The sequence below is a fragment of the Lepisosteus platostomus genome, chromosome 4, assembly GCF_059453375.1.
Source record: "Lepisosteus platostomus isolate fLepPlt1 chromosome 4, fLepPlt1.hap1, whole genome shotgun sequence".
Taxonomy (NCBI): Eukaryota; Metazoa; Chordata; class Actinopteri; order Semionotiformes; family Lepisosteidae; genus Lepisosteus; species Lepisosteus platostomus.
The window spans coordinates 7267248-7282651 of NC_142614.1; the positions used below are offsets into that span (position 1 = coordinate 7267248).

General features: G+C 51.8%; 1 protein-coding gene across 2 annotated transcripts; it reads right to left on the reverse strand.

Annotated features, from left to right (window-relative positions):
* Positions 1 to 1282: 1282 nt before the first annotated feature.
* Positions 1283 to 15139, reverse strand: ap1s1 (adaptor related protein complex 1 subunit sigma 1). 2 transcript variants are annotated; one of them, XM_088627972.1, is made up of 5 exons: positions 14964 to 15137; positions 7574 to 7752; positions 5811 to 5919; positions 5081 to 5218; positions 1283 to 3764 (listed from the first exon to the last, which is right to left on the reverse strand). In XM_088627972.1, the coding sequence occupies exons 1-5, from the start codon at positions 14964 to 14966 to the stop codon at positions 3717 to 3719; spliced, it is 477 nt and encodes a 158-aa protein (XP_088484098.1). In that variant the 5' UTR covers positions 14967 to 15137; the 3' UTR covers positions 1283 to 3716. The 2 variants fall into 2 exon arrangements, with proteins under 2 accessions (XP_088484098.1, XP_088484099.1); XM_088627973.1 differs by lacking the exon at positions 5811 to 5919 and having other exon boundaries at positions 14964 to 15139.
* Between the last annotated feature and the right edge of the window lie 265 nt (positions 15140 to 15404).

A 15404-nucleotide genomic window follows, 5' to 3' on the forward strand; every position in this document is an offset into this window, starting at 1 on the left:
TGTAATGTGCCATCCTGATGCTCCAGAGAGAAACATTCTTGACAGCAGAGTCCAAGAGGCGCTCAGATAACATTAATCATGTCAACTGCATGAGTCATAGCACCCACCAAGCAGCCAGAGATTAACCTTCTGTGCCAGCTCTTCGTGCAACATTCTGCAAGCAACTGGCTTTCTGCTTTCGCACGAAAAGGAAGAGGGACTGACCTGCACAGCACAGGGCAAGTTCCAGGTGCAAGGGAAGGCAGGCAGAACCCCAGGTGTCCTGGCCACAATACGGGGGCCACTGGTTTTACACGGGCTGTGATGAGGGGTCAGTCACAGGTACAAGGACAGCAACAGAAGAGAGGCACGTGCTGACTGCTCAGGGCCGGACAGGTAGATGGAGCTGAACTGACTGACAGACACGCAGTAACTGCTGTACCAGTAGGAAGGAAAACTGGGAGCAGCTGTTCTGGGCATCAGAGAGCATTTATCTTATTTATAGATGCAGGAACAGAGGAAAACTGCAATACGCTGGCAGAGTTGAGGAATTTTGATAAGAAGGAAGTGCAACAATCCAGCAATTCCATCTTCCCCCAAGAGAGTCGGCTGTGTCAGGACTGCACAGAGGGCATCGGGGAGAGGTGACTTTCTTCCGATTCTTTCTCCGAGAGCCTCTCGGGGCATGCTGGCACTTGGGCTGGACTCCTCACACCCCACACACTGAGGAAATGTCACAGGGGGTCAGGCTGGTCAGAAGGGCTCACAGAGTGCTGCAGATGGATGGTGGGATAGACGTGCGCCCCCTTCCCCACCCACCTTCTCTGCAGGGGCCCGTGGGTGAGAAGCTGGTGCAGTGAACTGGCTCACTGCGCCACTGCCACACAGGGCCGGTGACTCATCCTTCACTCACGAGAACACACACCCACCTGGACACACACTGACAGACGCACAAATCCATTCAGATTTCCATACCTGGGAGGGCCTCGTACAGGCTCTCTCTCTATTAATCCTGACTGTTCTCATTAAAACAAAGCCGGACCTGGGCGGAAAACAGACACAAATGAACGGGTTTTGGCACTTTCTGATTTCAAAAATGCATTTGGCTTTTAAAACGTCACTGGTATGGTGAAGACCTCCTCCCTAGCCCCCACAATGCCTCCTGTTTGTCAGGAGTTACTGTCTTTGTGAGGATATTTGCTCATATATGGCAGTCACAAACAGAGCAGTAGCTCTGTACACACACACACCCAGACCCATCTTGCTTTCTCCCTCTCCGAGATTACCAGACAGACGACACTGGTCACATACTCAGCTTGGTTTTATTATAAAATTCCATTCACACACAATTCCCTTTTTCATCTCTGTCGTCATACAGCAGAAGGACACCGCCTTCTTCCAAAGGCAATGATGCCCCATTTCCCTGAGACCCCCCCCATCCCCAGCACTGATCCACAGGCTTGTCAGTCGCACGCATTGTAAAAACACCAGGAGGGCTTCCTGAAAGGACACCGCAGTGGATGTGGGCACCCCACAGCTGTCACGAAAAGAATTTCCCCTGCGTGCTTATTAGAATCGTGAGCACAAGCTGAATCTGGAACAAAAAGGCAATTCTGAGCTGGGTGGATAAGATGCTAAAAAATAACTGGGAGATCCTTATGCTTAAAATTGATATAAAAACACCCCAAACCCACCAAGAGGGTGCATTCAGTTTGAATAGCAGGGGACAGTCTTACCCAGGAGGGCCCTGATACTCGGGGCACTACAAAGAAACCATTCTTCCACGAAACAGCTTCTATCTTGCTAAACGTGGTGCACAAGGGTAATCTACCTCTCTAGTCAGAGAAATGGAATGCATGCAACAGTAATAATTTACCCTAGAACTAGTCTGCAGTAATTACAGAGTACAGTACAGAAAGAGGGGGGTGGAGGCTTGCAGTGACATAGCTCAAGGACACAAACTCTACCTTGAGTAGCAAAAAACAGGGCAACAGGTATTGCTATAGCTCACCATCATTACACACCGAGATCCTGAGTCCAGTGAAGTCAGGAAACAGCACAAGACATTGTAATGATGGGGAAACAGAGTGGATGCAAATATGATTTAAAATGTTAGGGTATTGTGTGAAGTCAACCTTCGAGGTTAGCATATTACCATCCTTACCACTGCACAGCCACGCACAAACATGGTTAACTGGAGGCCAGCTTCCTGATGGGCCCCTGCTGATGAAACTTCAGAGCGCCTTCCCTACGGTGGGAGAATGGGTTTCCCTGCAACACGCGTGACCCCCGTTACACGTGTGCGGCACGCGGATCCACATTTCTACAGCCGAAGCTAAAGCTGCAAAAATCAGTTGGAATATGCCCCAGAAACTGAAAATATAAAAGTCCTTGGAATGTTGTAAAGTAAAATGCTGAAAAGATCTGGAATTTTGTAAAGTACTTGGGATGGAAGAATCATTTAGAGTATCAGGAATTATATGGATTAATAAATAGCATTAAAAATCTTTTCATTGCACTGTTTGGTGGTCTGCGCGGGTTCACTGTTTAGTGACGCTCCTTCAGTGGGCATCCTTTCATCAGAACGGCACAATCACAGAACACCCACGTGAAAGAGTTGTGCTTAAGAGTAACCAAACCACATCAGCTCCAGCTGGGAGCGTATCTCCCCCAGTGTCAGCATGAGATCACACCCACCAACTCACATGGCTCAAACCTGCCTGCCCCCAGTCAGCTGCATCCCACACAGCTCCTCGCCGGCGCCACCTGAAGGCTCTGTGTAGTGAAAACACTGGGAGTCGTGTGGATCCGGGGCAGTAGGGAAAAAGACAGCAGCGGGGGCAGTTAACACAGGGGCTGAGATAGGAGGACGATGCACACAGAAGCTGCGGTCTCAACAAATCCACAAGTTCCCCCAAGGCCTGGCCATGAAGTGGCCAGTGGGGCTATAACAGAGACACCAAGCCTGACACCCCAGACCTCTTGATGCAAACCTCAAAAGAGCTCCACGCTGCTTAGATCCTTCCCAGTAGAGGCACAGCGGAGGCGTGAACTGGGAGTCCCTAGCAATTCATCTCACTCACCTCAACTCCTGTGACTTGGTCACGAACTCGAGCTGGGGCCATGCAGAGGACAGAACCAAGCGCAGTTCATGACCAAGTGACTGTGCTGAAGAGTCTTGGGCGCTCCCTGAAAAACTGGGGGGAGCACCAACACATCAGAGCTGGTCTGGGGGGGGGGGGGGGCAGGATTTCAGCCGAGACATCCCTGGCACTCCTCCTATAAGCCACTTTGCATACTCTGTGTTGAAGACGGTCCTCTCTTTGCCCGCTCAGAAATAATACAAAAGCTGGAGCCCTTGCAGGACTTCAGACCAACAGAGACCCGTCTTGGGCATCAAACAATGATGTTTCTTTCTGAACCGACAATATTAAACATTTTCCAGGAATCTCTTGACCATGATTCCCCTTGAACCTTTTTTTTTGTCCTTGATCCATTTCAAAAGTTATTTAGATTGGAAAGGAAATCAAGCACTGTCGTCCCTTGAGTGAGAATCATCCTACCCACCCCCCACCCCCAACCCATCCCCTCCTGGCCTGTACTTTCTGTCCCACCCCACCACCCACACCCACCCGGCCAAACTCATTTTCTTCCCACGACACTCCCAAGCTCCTAATCCCGTAAATCCATCATTCACTGTGTCCCAGCATCTGACTCAGTCCCAGGCGTCAGCGAGGCTATGCCAGACCCATCTCCTCCAGTACGCTCCGCGGGGATTCGTCCTCCTAAGGAGGAACAGAAAAGCACAAGGAAGGTTCAGAACCAGTCGGTTCTTGCTGTCGCTGCTGGTCCTGTAAGAGCCCGGAGGGCTGCTGGATGAGATTCAGGAAGAGCAGGGCCTTCTGGCTCATGATCGGCTTCGTCCTTCTGCAAGGATACCTTTGTGCTTTGGAGATCACAGACAAGAGTCTGAAAGACCCTGATATACTGTAGTGTACGACCCATAATTACTATGCCTCGTTTCCTGAAGAAAGAAGGGGGAGAGGGGTTCAACTTCTTTATGGCTAAAGAACCCCCTTTCAAAGAAATCTGTTTCCACAGTATTCCATAGCCTGTAACCATTATAAATAACATTACTGTCAATTATAAAAGCATCGGTAGCTGAACTGTGGGTCAGCAGGTCAGAACAGCTCTGCTCTATGCCAGTGTCCCCTAAGGTTCCCCAGACCCCCAGTTATAATAATTGCTCACACTTATATAGCGCTTTTCTGGACATTGCTGCTCCACCTGGATGATGCGATGGCAGCTATAGTGCGCCAGTACCCTCACCACACACCAGCTCTCAGTGGGGAGGAAAACACAGTAATGAAGCCAGTTCAGAGATGGGGATTATTAGGAGGATTATTACTGGTGAGGGCCAATGGGAAATTTGGCCAGGACGCCGGGGTTACACCACGTTTTCAAGAAACACCCTGGGATTTTTAATGACCACAGAGCCAGGACCTCGGTTTTATGTCTCATCCAAAGGATGGCACCTTTGTACAATATAGTGTCCCCGTCACTATACTGGGGCATAAAGACCCACACAGACTGCAGGGTGAGCGCCCCCTGCTGGCCACACTAACACCTCTTCCAGCAGCAACCTTAGTTTTTCCCAGGAGGTCTCCCCTCCAGGTACTGACCAAGCTCACACCTGCTGAGCTTCAGTGGGGTGCCAGCTGTGCATTGCAGGGTGATATGGCTGCTGGCCAGTTCAAAACCCTTACTTCAGATTACGGCCGTGCTGCACGGAAATCAAGAAGCACTTAAGGATAAATGAAATTTGCTGTAATACACAGTCTTTTACACCAAGCACGGACATCTTCAGTCCTCAAAGTCAGTTCAGCTGTTTCTTTGAGTCTTAATCAGTTGCTAATTGAAAAGTAACTGCAAAATCTGCAGGATTTGAGCTTTGGAGGACTGAAGCTGCCCCTCCCTGCTTGACAGGATTACCGTAGCTCGAGTGATAGGAGAGCCTCCGGGGGATTAAGATGTAAAGCCCAGCGGTTTAGAGGATTACCGCACAGCCTGCGGGACAGGAGCTTTCCCGAGAGCAGCCTACCTCTTGCAACAGGTCGGACTGCTCGATGGCCTTAAGCACGCTCTTCTTGGAGGTGTCCTGAATCTCGCCACCCATGAGGAACTCATCCAGGATGAAGTAGGCCTTCTCGAAGTTGAAGATGATGTCCAGCTCACACACCTACCCCAGCAGAGGCAGAGAGGGAAGAAAAGAGAGAGAGAGAGGGGGGCAGAGGTCATGCCAAAGAAGAGCTTCTTTCAGACTCTGCATTATCTGTTTGTGACCAACGGTCTGTGTCAAAGGGAAAAAAATTGGCAGGAAGTGTTGTTCGAACGTCTAAAAAGAGCAGACAAAATCACAGGCTTGTGCAGCTGGGAAAATGTTCCCATGAGGATGTGGGTTGGGTGAACAAAGGAAATGAATTTGAGGAAAGCAGACTGGGAGAGCAAACACAGGCTCGGGGAGGGAGAAGCAGACCGAGGGACAGAGACGGGATTTGGGGGTGGAAGAGGGTTTGTAGAAAAAGGCAACGTTCAGAAGATTATCCATTTACCCACAGTTCACCCGCGCACACTCAAATGTAGGGAAGGCTATGTGTGCAGTCAAGGGCCTGGGTTAGCGCTGCTTGCGGATATACTATGGGCAAGCTCCTGGACGTTCCCGAAGAACCTTCCATCCAATGAATGGAGAAAATACAAGCAAGACAGGGATCGCATGAGGAGGAGGGAAGGTAAGGAAGAGAGGAGACAAGGGAAGGACGGCAGTCACTCACACTGCCAAAGTATTTGTCCAGCAACTCCACGAAACGGTGGATGACTTCCAGCGTGAGGAGCTCGTTGTCCTGTTCCTCGACTGCACAGCAAAAATACAGACTAGCATACCTGAGAGAGAAACAGAGCGCACGTGAGGGACAGGTGGAAAGAATGAGGAGGAACAGAGATCTCTTCGCACAGCAGCACAGGCTTCCAAAATTCACTAGATAAGCAGTGTATATTGCAGGTACTGGGGGGGGGACAATGCATCTGGTTGTGTTCCTGCTCCGGTCTTAATGACCATCATCATATTAGTTAGTTACTGCATCATCTTCTTGGCTTAATTAGAGCGAATTGGCAGCTCTTCCCTGCTCATCTAATGTTATAAGGAGACCCAGAAAGCCTGCAGGCACACCAGCTCTCCTGTACAGGACTCAACAGCCCTGCTCTACATAACCTGAGCTCAACAGGAGCAGCAACACTGACACCTGCTGGCCACAACAGAATCTGCAGCCCAAGCTCCTGTAAACCTGGGGGTTCTTATGGTTCCTGTCCTAGAGTGGCTCATTCTGCATCACTGCTCAGAGCTTTTCCAGATTAGCTCAACTCCCTTCAGGAAAAGGGGACAGAGAATAACTATATGTATGGAAGTAAATAATGACTGTAGTGTTGGAGTTCCACTTGTACTTGCACAAGTTATTATATGACTTATAAGACTGTACTTACAGCTACATTTCATTTTTGTGAATTTCAACGCCTGTATGCATGGGGGTGATGGCTTACAGTGTTATTCTGCTGTTAAAACCGCAGAAACAAAACACCGACAAAATGAAGCTGACATTCTTGTGTATTACTTAGCTGGTTATTTCAATAGTGCGTTTAACAAGTACTCGCTTCTTTCAGTACAAGAGCAGCTTTGAATACAGATTCGGACTGATCAGTCACAATGGTGTGTATATTTTGTGAAAACCCTTCAATGAACCCAGCTCAGGGTTTCAACCCTAGTGCCAGCACACTCCTCTGAAACATCCAAATGATCAAGCAGCCATTTTCCCACTGGGAACCTATCAGCAGATGTAGAACCAAGCACATGTCACTGACTCCACTACGAGATCACAGCTGAGTGAGTGTCATAGCCCATGTCATAGTGTCAGTGGAGACAAGACAACCACATGCCATCGAGAACATTTTAAACTGATCAATGGCTGTTTACAGTTGCAACCTCTGTACCACACAGGGAGCATGAGAAACCTCTCACTGCACTGCTGTGACACGCCCACCTGTCAGAACTGCTCACATGCTGTGAGCCACGTAGGGCCCTACAGGAAACCCAGCCCTGGCCTGAGGAGCAGTGTATTTCTCGCTCATGGCACGGCCAGGTTACAGGCGCTGTGCAAGTCCCAGCGGCTGATCTGGCACTGCAAGCCGAGGAAACTCTGGCTGACTTAGTTTGGTGTCACTCAATCAGCTGTGCAACTCAGCCAGGGGAACTCTCGGGGCAGTTCCCCTTTCAGCTCCAGCTCTGCAGGAGAGGAACCTGGGCGTGCAGGGTGCTTGTACCGGTGTGAGCTGGCCTATGGGAAACAGGTCCGTAAACAATGACACTTCACAGCAAGGCAGCTGTTTGTGCACGATGTTCCCCTGCAGGCACGCGCTGGTGGTGGAGTGCACTCTGGGGTGTGTGTCACTGCCTGAGGAAACATGCTCTCCATGGTTCCCTCTGCCTTCCACGCAGGCAGAGATGGGTGCGGTGGGGGAACGGGAGGCGGGGGAGGCAGCTTACCTCTTGTAGACGATTTTGAGGTCCCTCCACTCCAGGAAGCTGCACATCTTGGGCTTCCTGGCCAGCACGACCTGCATGAGCTCGCGCACCATCTTCTTCTTGTCGCGCTCCGAGGTGGCCGTGTACCACTTCTGCAGCCGCAGCTTGCCCTGCCGGCTGAACAGCAGCATGAAGCGCATCTGCAACACAGCAGGACCACGGCTCAAGTCAGCGAGAGGACCCCCGTCCCGGCGCGATCGGGAGCAGGTCGGGGAGGGGACACCCGTCCAGCTGCGATCGGCAGCAGGTCGGGGAGGGGACACCCGTCCCGGCGCGATCGGCATCAGGTCGGGGAGGGGACACCCGTCCCGGCGCGATCGGCAGCAGGTCGGGGAGGGGACACCCGTCCCGGCGCGATCGGCAGCAGGTCGGGGAGGGGACACCCGTCCCGGCGCGATCGGCAGCAGGTCGGGGAGGGGACACCCGTCCCGGCGCGATCGGCAGCAGGTCGGGGAGGGGACACCCGTCCAGCTGCAATCGGCATCAGGTCGGGGAGGGGACACCCGTCCAGCTGCGATCGGCAGCAGGTCGGGGAGGGGACCCCCGTCCCGGCGCGATCGGCAGCAGGTCGGGGAGGGGACACCCGTCCCGGCGCGATCGGCAGCAGGTCGGGGAGGGGACACCCGTCCCGGCGCGATCGGCAGCAGGTCGGGGAGGGGACACCCGTCCAGCTGCGATCGGCATCAGGTCGGGGAGGGGACCCCCGTCCCGGCGCGATCGGCAGCAGGTCGGGGAGGGGACCCCCGTCCAGCTGCGATCGGCATCAGGTCAGGGAGGGGACACCCGTCCCGGCGCGATCGGCAGCAGGTCGGGGAGGGGACACCCGTCCCGGCGCGATCGGCAGCAGGTCGGGGAGGGGACACCCGTCCCGGCGCGATCGGCAGCAGGTCGGGGAGGGGACCCCCGTCCAGCTGCGATCGGCATCAGGTCAGGGAGGGGACACCCGTCCAGCTGCGATCGGCATCAGGTCAGGGAGGGGACACCCGTCCCGGCGCGATCGGCAGCAGGTCGGGGAGGGGACACCCGTCCCGGCGCGATCGGCAGCAGGTCAGGGAGGGGACACCCGTCCCGGCGCGATCGGCATCAGGTCAGGGAGGGGACACCCGTCCCGGCGCGATCGGCAGCAGGTCGGGGAGGGGACACCCGTCCCGGCGCGATCGGCAGCAGGTCGGGGAGGGGACACCCGTCCCGGCGCGATCGGCAGCAGGTCGGGGAGGGGACACCCGTCCGGGCGCGATCGGCAGCAGGTTGGGGAGGGGACACGCAAGATTGGTAGCTGACCGTGCGGAGCCACTTTTTTATTACTCTCCCGTTTTACATGAAATATTTTTACGCAAAGTCTTATATACGGAATCGGCAATGAAAAAATACAAATACTGGAAATGAAAATCCGCACAGGGCGGGGAATTTCACAAATTCACATCTGGAACAGGTTACAGAGCCTGCAGCACGCCGGTGCTTTCTTAATCACACAGCACCACCCTCAGTACAGCTCGTGAAGACAAAACAGGTGTGAAGGGGAAAGGCAAGTCAAGAAAAGTTCAGTTGTAGTACTGTTTTACCTTATACTACATACATACACATGCGAGAACACTGACAACTGATTTGACTTGTTTGAGGGAGGGGAATAGGAGGTCTAAGGGGGGTGTTCTGATTATATGTGATTTGGGGTATATGCACTATGTCAGGAACTTAACTACCGAGTAAAACCAGACTCTCATGTACTTCTACTCAGGTGGTGTGTGAGTGACAATATCAAACTCACTTAGAGGTATGCATATGCCTGTTTTTTAATTTTTGGATCCTACTTTTACTGTTGGGTTTGCAGGAGAAAGGGCTACAGCAGCAGTGTCCCAGTCTGGGATCCCAGAGCCCTGAGCGCTACACCACTTTCGTTCCCCTCCGGGAAAGAAGACAGCAGTCTGGCTGGGCTGTTTCCTCCAGACTGGCTCTGTCCGTGTCCTCCCCCCACCTGGATGAAGCAACAGCAGCCAGAGTGCGCCAGTTCTCTCCCCATACACCAGCTCTCAGTGGGGAGGAGAACAGAGTGATGAAGCCAGTTCAGAGAGGGGGATTATTAGGAGGCTGTGAGCAGTAAGGGTAGGTAAATTTGGCCTGGACCTCAGCATCCTGGACAAATTTTGTAGGTTGTGCTCTGCAGTTGTTTTCAGTTGTCAGTGTAAAGACAGCTCTTTAAGCCTGATTATAATCTAAATGATTATAATCTATTGAAAGATTATAGATTATAATCATTTAGATTATTATAGATTTATAGACATTGTATTATTATCTATAAGATTATTATATGGTTATAGACATTATAGATTATAATGACTATAATCTAAAACAATCCAACACCGCTTCCGAAGTTCGATTTCCCTGCACATTACTGCACGCCTTAGCAGGAACTTTGTTTCTGCCATTGAAAACAGCAAGCGAAGAAGGAGCACACGGAGTCCTACTGCGTGCCAGTCCATCCACAGAGGCAACTCGCTGCTGGCTGCTACAGCAAAACAAGACTGATCAGGTATCAGTGCGAGCGCACAGCCTGCTGCCCTGCTGGTGTGCGGAGGAGAGAGCAGGAGATGAAAGGAGACTGGGGGGAAAGGGGAGAGGGATACAGACAGAGGAACAGCACGGGGCCTGAGGATACAAAGAAGCTGCACGGGATCGGTTCGGAACAGAAGCTGGAGGGCTCGAGGCCAGGGAATAAAACTGCAGGAAATAACCGGCAAGCCTAAAATTAAACGAACAAACTAAAACCGACTGAGATTCAGACTGAGCTGTTCCCTGAGGGGCTGTCCCAATTTACCAGCTCGGCATCTCGCCTCTGATCTCGTGCTACTACAGAGGGAGATAGCGGCATCATTACAGCAGATATCGCCCACAGCCTGTAACGGAAGCGTTCTTTCTGGACCCTGTGCAGACGACACAATCCGGGGATGAGTGAGGAATGAAAACAGGGGGCGTGTCCATGGTGCGCTGGTGTTCAGGGGAGGTGTGGCCGAGGCAAGCAATCCAGAGCCGGGTCCAAAAGGGGTATCCAAGACGGGGCAAAAGTCCAAAGCCAGGCGATCCATCCAAGACAGATGATTAAAACAAGAACCGGGTCGGGACCGGCACGGGAACGGGAACGGGAACAGGAACTAAAACCTTGACGGGACCAGGCGCTTCCAGGTCCTGAACTAGCCTGGTACGGGAACCAATGCAGAGCCCAGAACAGAGTGAGCGCCTGGCTTTTATAGGACAAGGGGAATGAGCTGGAGGCAGGTGCAGGGAATGAGTACTGAACAAGGAAGGGCCGGAGCGTCCTTAAGAGGAGGGGTTTACGATTGTGACACAGCCTCCACTCTCAATACAGAGTGCAGAGAGAAACAAACATCTGTACATTGACAGTAAGCATCACCGAATGCCTCCTCTCTCGGATCCAAGAGGCAAATAGGACACACCTATTCAGGTGACTGGCATGCTGCCCTGACAGGCTGGCAAACTGACAGACTCACAGCGGGCAACAGCACCAGACAGATCTCCCGCAGGCTTGTCTTGGGGCAGCCGAAATAGTGTCCCATTGGGAAAGGTGCTATTGGCCTCCATGTGTGTCACAGCAAATCCAGAGTTAGGAATCAGCTCCCAAACACATGCACGCACGCACTGTACGCACTGTACGCACTGTACGCACTGTACGCACTGTACGCACTGTACACTGTCCGCTTTATGCTCAGGATGTATGAGCATCCACAGCACAATGTTAACTGCAACCTGGCTGTTGATTCTGATTCGTCATTGCTCTTCAGGGATCTAAGAGACCAGGTGGGGAAGGGATCCAAGTGCCTGGATTTGGAGGGGAAAAGAGTGAGTTTCAGCCAGCAGAGAGCTGGCAAGTTTAACAGCCATACTGCACAGCACCAAGGCCTCGCTTACAATACACTGCTGAACTACAGCCCCCATGTCACACAAGTGAAAGTGCTGCCCCACTGAAGACTATAAATAGGAGGTACTTCCTCCAGAGATTTGATTAACTCTTTTCCATGTGAAACCAATTCAGAGAAAGCTCAGCTCTTCCCCTTCATGCGTCTTTGAGGATCCTCCTTGGAATGTGAAATCCTGTCACAGGCCAGCCTTCTCCCCTGATACCAACACAGATCCTGGGAGGACCTCCCATGCAAAATGGTGTCCTTCCTTTTGTAAGCTGCGTCCCTTTAGGTTCACCTCTGCTGCTGCGAGTGGCCTGGGGCAGCGGCCTCTTCCAACAAGGAGTTCCCCCGCCGCTGGGCAGGTGGAGACTCAGCTTCTCGGTCTGGGATGGAAGACGCCGAAGAAGGTCTCCAGGGTTAGGAGCGTGTGAACAATGGTCAGGATCCGGGCCGGCCTCTGTCAGCACGCGCCAAGGCCACAGGTCCGAGGGCTGTACTCGGGGTATCAAAGAGTTTGCACAGAGGAGATTACAGAGCAGGGGAACAAATGAACGAACAAGTTAAAAAAAGCAAAGACACGAAGGCAGGGAGTGAGAAAATACAGGCCGGGCTACAGAGTCTCTGCACCTGCGGACACAGCGCATGGCAAAGAAATCTATCCAGATCCCTGATCTTAAGGTCAACCCCCCCATCTCCCCAAACCAGAAAACAAATAGAGAAAAGAGTTATAGGGAAATAGGACTGAAGTCATGTGAATAAACCCATCAGACGTGAAAGCCGGAGCTATCAGTGTGGACACCCACATGCATACATTAATCTACGTAATGTAGGTGCACATCCAAGCCTGTGGATTGTTTGCCTGTTCGCACACTGAGCAAAACCGGGCACGGTTTTCGATCTAGAAGTAAGGGAGGTGCTCCACGCGCTCGGAAGATTCTGCAGCCCTGGCTACAGGCTCCTACAAATTTCACCGCAGTCATGCTTTTGACATAAGTAGAGCACTTTTATTTCTAGCACAGCTCGTGGCGTCTGGGGCACTGATGCGCGGTGCAGATTAAAGGAAAGCGCCGTGACCCGCGCTGTCCCACTTTACGGATCCAGGTGACGGCTGCTCCTGGGACTTCAGCCCCCACGAGTGTTTGCAAAAGTGACCACACGACTGCGCGCTCACTGGCGCACAGGACCAGGGAAATTCGCCCTGGAAACGGAAAGAGAGTAACGTGGCAATTGAGCACCGTGCCTGTGCCAAAGTTGATGACTTACTCCTCAGAAATAACCAGTCCCTGAGTACATCACAGTCAGTCAGGAATGGTCAGTTAACCAAAATGAGTCTGAAGGCATGTCTTGAAAATCCAAGGTCTGTTTTACTAAAAACATGCAGAGCTAAACAGTGGTTTATTCTGATGCTCAGTGCATGACAAAGTAACTAACGTCATTTGTTAGTACAAATCCTAAGTTGCCTTCGGTACCATGTTTAGAATCTTTATTATGTGTGGCTACAAAGCCCAGTAAAATCCCTGCGTCAGGAGAGACAGGGTCAGGAGTTAAGTTATCGTACTCCGTGCACAAAGGTCAAGTCATGGCCGCTGGCACAGCATAGTGTGGCTCCAAGCATGGGAAAGCGGGCACTGATCTCATTAAAGCCGGAGCGTCAGTATTAATCAATAATCTCATTAAAGACAAAGTCCGTTAGTACTGCCTCCTGTATCTCTACAGAACTCCGTGGGGGCTCAGAAAAAAATCGTATTCTCAAACTCTGGGGCTTACAACAGGTGAGCTCACTAGAAAGACATCGAAAATGGCACAAGTCATCAGCCAGCCTGCTCTTAGGACACTGTGGTCATTTCAGACACCGGGCCGCAGGAACGATGCTGATGTTCAAGAGGCAGGACAGAGGAGACAACTAGACTGACCCCTACCTGAAAACTGAAGTCATGTACTGCTCAGGGAGACGGGGGGGGGAAGCGAGTACAGAGGATATTTCAGTGGTTGTGATTCTAGTACTCAGGTATTCTAGTAGTCAAAGTCCTCAAAGGCCCCGATTAAGTCAAAAGCCACTTCCTCAAGATCAACAGTGACACCTGACCCTGGACACAATCGGTAACTATGGGGGAAGGCACTTAAAACAGAGAACAGGAGGCCCTTCTTTACACAAAGGAGGGTAGGAGTGTGGAACAAGCTGCCCAGCCATGGTGCTAAAACTGGGACCTTGATTTCTGTTAGGAAGAGACAGGATAAGATCCTCAGATCACTCAGCTATGAGCTACAGTACCAAACCTCCTCTCCTTTCTTACACTCTCACAGGTGGCGTGTCCAGCTGTTTCCAGGGGAATGGATCCGGGTGCTGACTAACCCCTTCAGCCTATTTTCCCGACTGGAGCAGCCTGTCTGCCAGTGCTCTCCACCCTCACCCCCTCGCTCTTTAATCTGGCGCCCGGACTGCTGTGTGCTCAGGCTGCTCTGCGGCTCCGCTCACACCCCGATCCTGCACTCCCAGCCCGTACCCTCCAAGCTGGGACGAGCCGGCCAGCCCCTGCTGATGCGACCTCTGAGACACATCCCGGGATAACCCCTCACACTACTTACCCTGATCAATTTATTCCCCATCTGCTCATCGAAACGGCATATCTGAATTAGATCCACACGGCTGCATTATCGTAGTGGTATGTGCATGACCTTGCTTATTTTAATACTTGTTATTTACTTATTTTTACCCTCTACCTCTTCTGGTGACGGGACATAAACTGTCCTACTATTTTGGATACAGGCACACCTCAAACAAGGAGACTTCCGAGAAATGTAACAGTAGCCCCTCACGTTAGCTTTGTTCCATTTTTCGTGTTTTTTTTAAAGATTCCTAAACCCCAAAAAGTGTGAGCAGAGGTATCTGACTCGCGTACAGTATGTCGAGAATGCACAAGACGCGCAAGTTTTTTTTTCTCTCTCTCTCTCTCTGTGCTCCGAAAGCGGCTTCCAGGTTACAATGGCTACGCTGGCCATGACGTCAGCACCTCACCTGCCCGGGTGCCTCGCGGTAGAGGACCCAGCCCGTCCGGGTTAGAGCCCCCCCCGAAAATCAGCACGCTCCCCCAGCCCCCCCACCCCCAAATAAATGAAACAGACTTTCACCTGCTCTTGCTTTTTACGTGGGTGGGATTCGCTAATATTAGATTTTTGTTCTTTTTAATAAATACGTTCGTTGAACCCCAGAGCTATAGTTAACAAATAAGAGCTGCAATAATAAAATAAACAGAAGCTCGGAGTCGTCCGTCTTTTTCAACTGCGGGCGGAGAGGAGAGACAGGTAGCCGAGCTCTGTCAACTTGCGGAAACAAAATGCACACCTGGCCGAGCCTTCAGGGTGTAAACATGTTGTATTGTTCATTTACAAAAAAAAAAAAGATAGCCGATACAGCAGCAGAAAGAAAAACGCCTTACCATCTTGTCCAGCTTCCGAGACGCAGTTGGTTTTCTCACAAGGCTGGATCTTTCAATTCCCGTTTTTCTTCCCCTGATCAGATTCCGTCCCCGAACCGAATAGGTTAACACTTAAAGTCTGACTCAGCCATTACCGTACACGGTCGGACACACACGGAGAGAGAGAAGGAGGGACGTAGGCGAGGGGATGGGCCAAGCCTCCTCTCGCGCAGGCGCACCGAGGCCCCCATCCGGAAAGTGCCGAAAATGGACGAACACCGCCAAGTGCTGTTCGGCTCCTTCGTCACCATGGCAACCCCCCTCACCATCGTCTTCGTTTTTTGCCTAACCAGACGTAGGAGGAGTGGGTGGCGATCAGACGATCGCCATGGCAACCATGCAGTGTTTCCATAACAACGGGACAAGGCAAACGTATTTATTAAATTATTATTATTATTATTA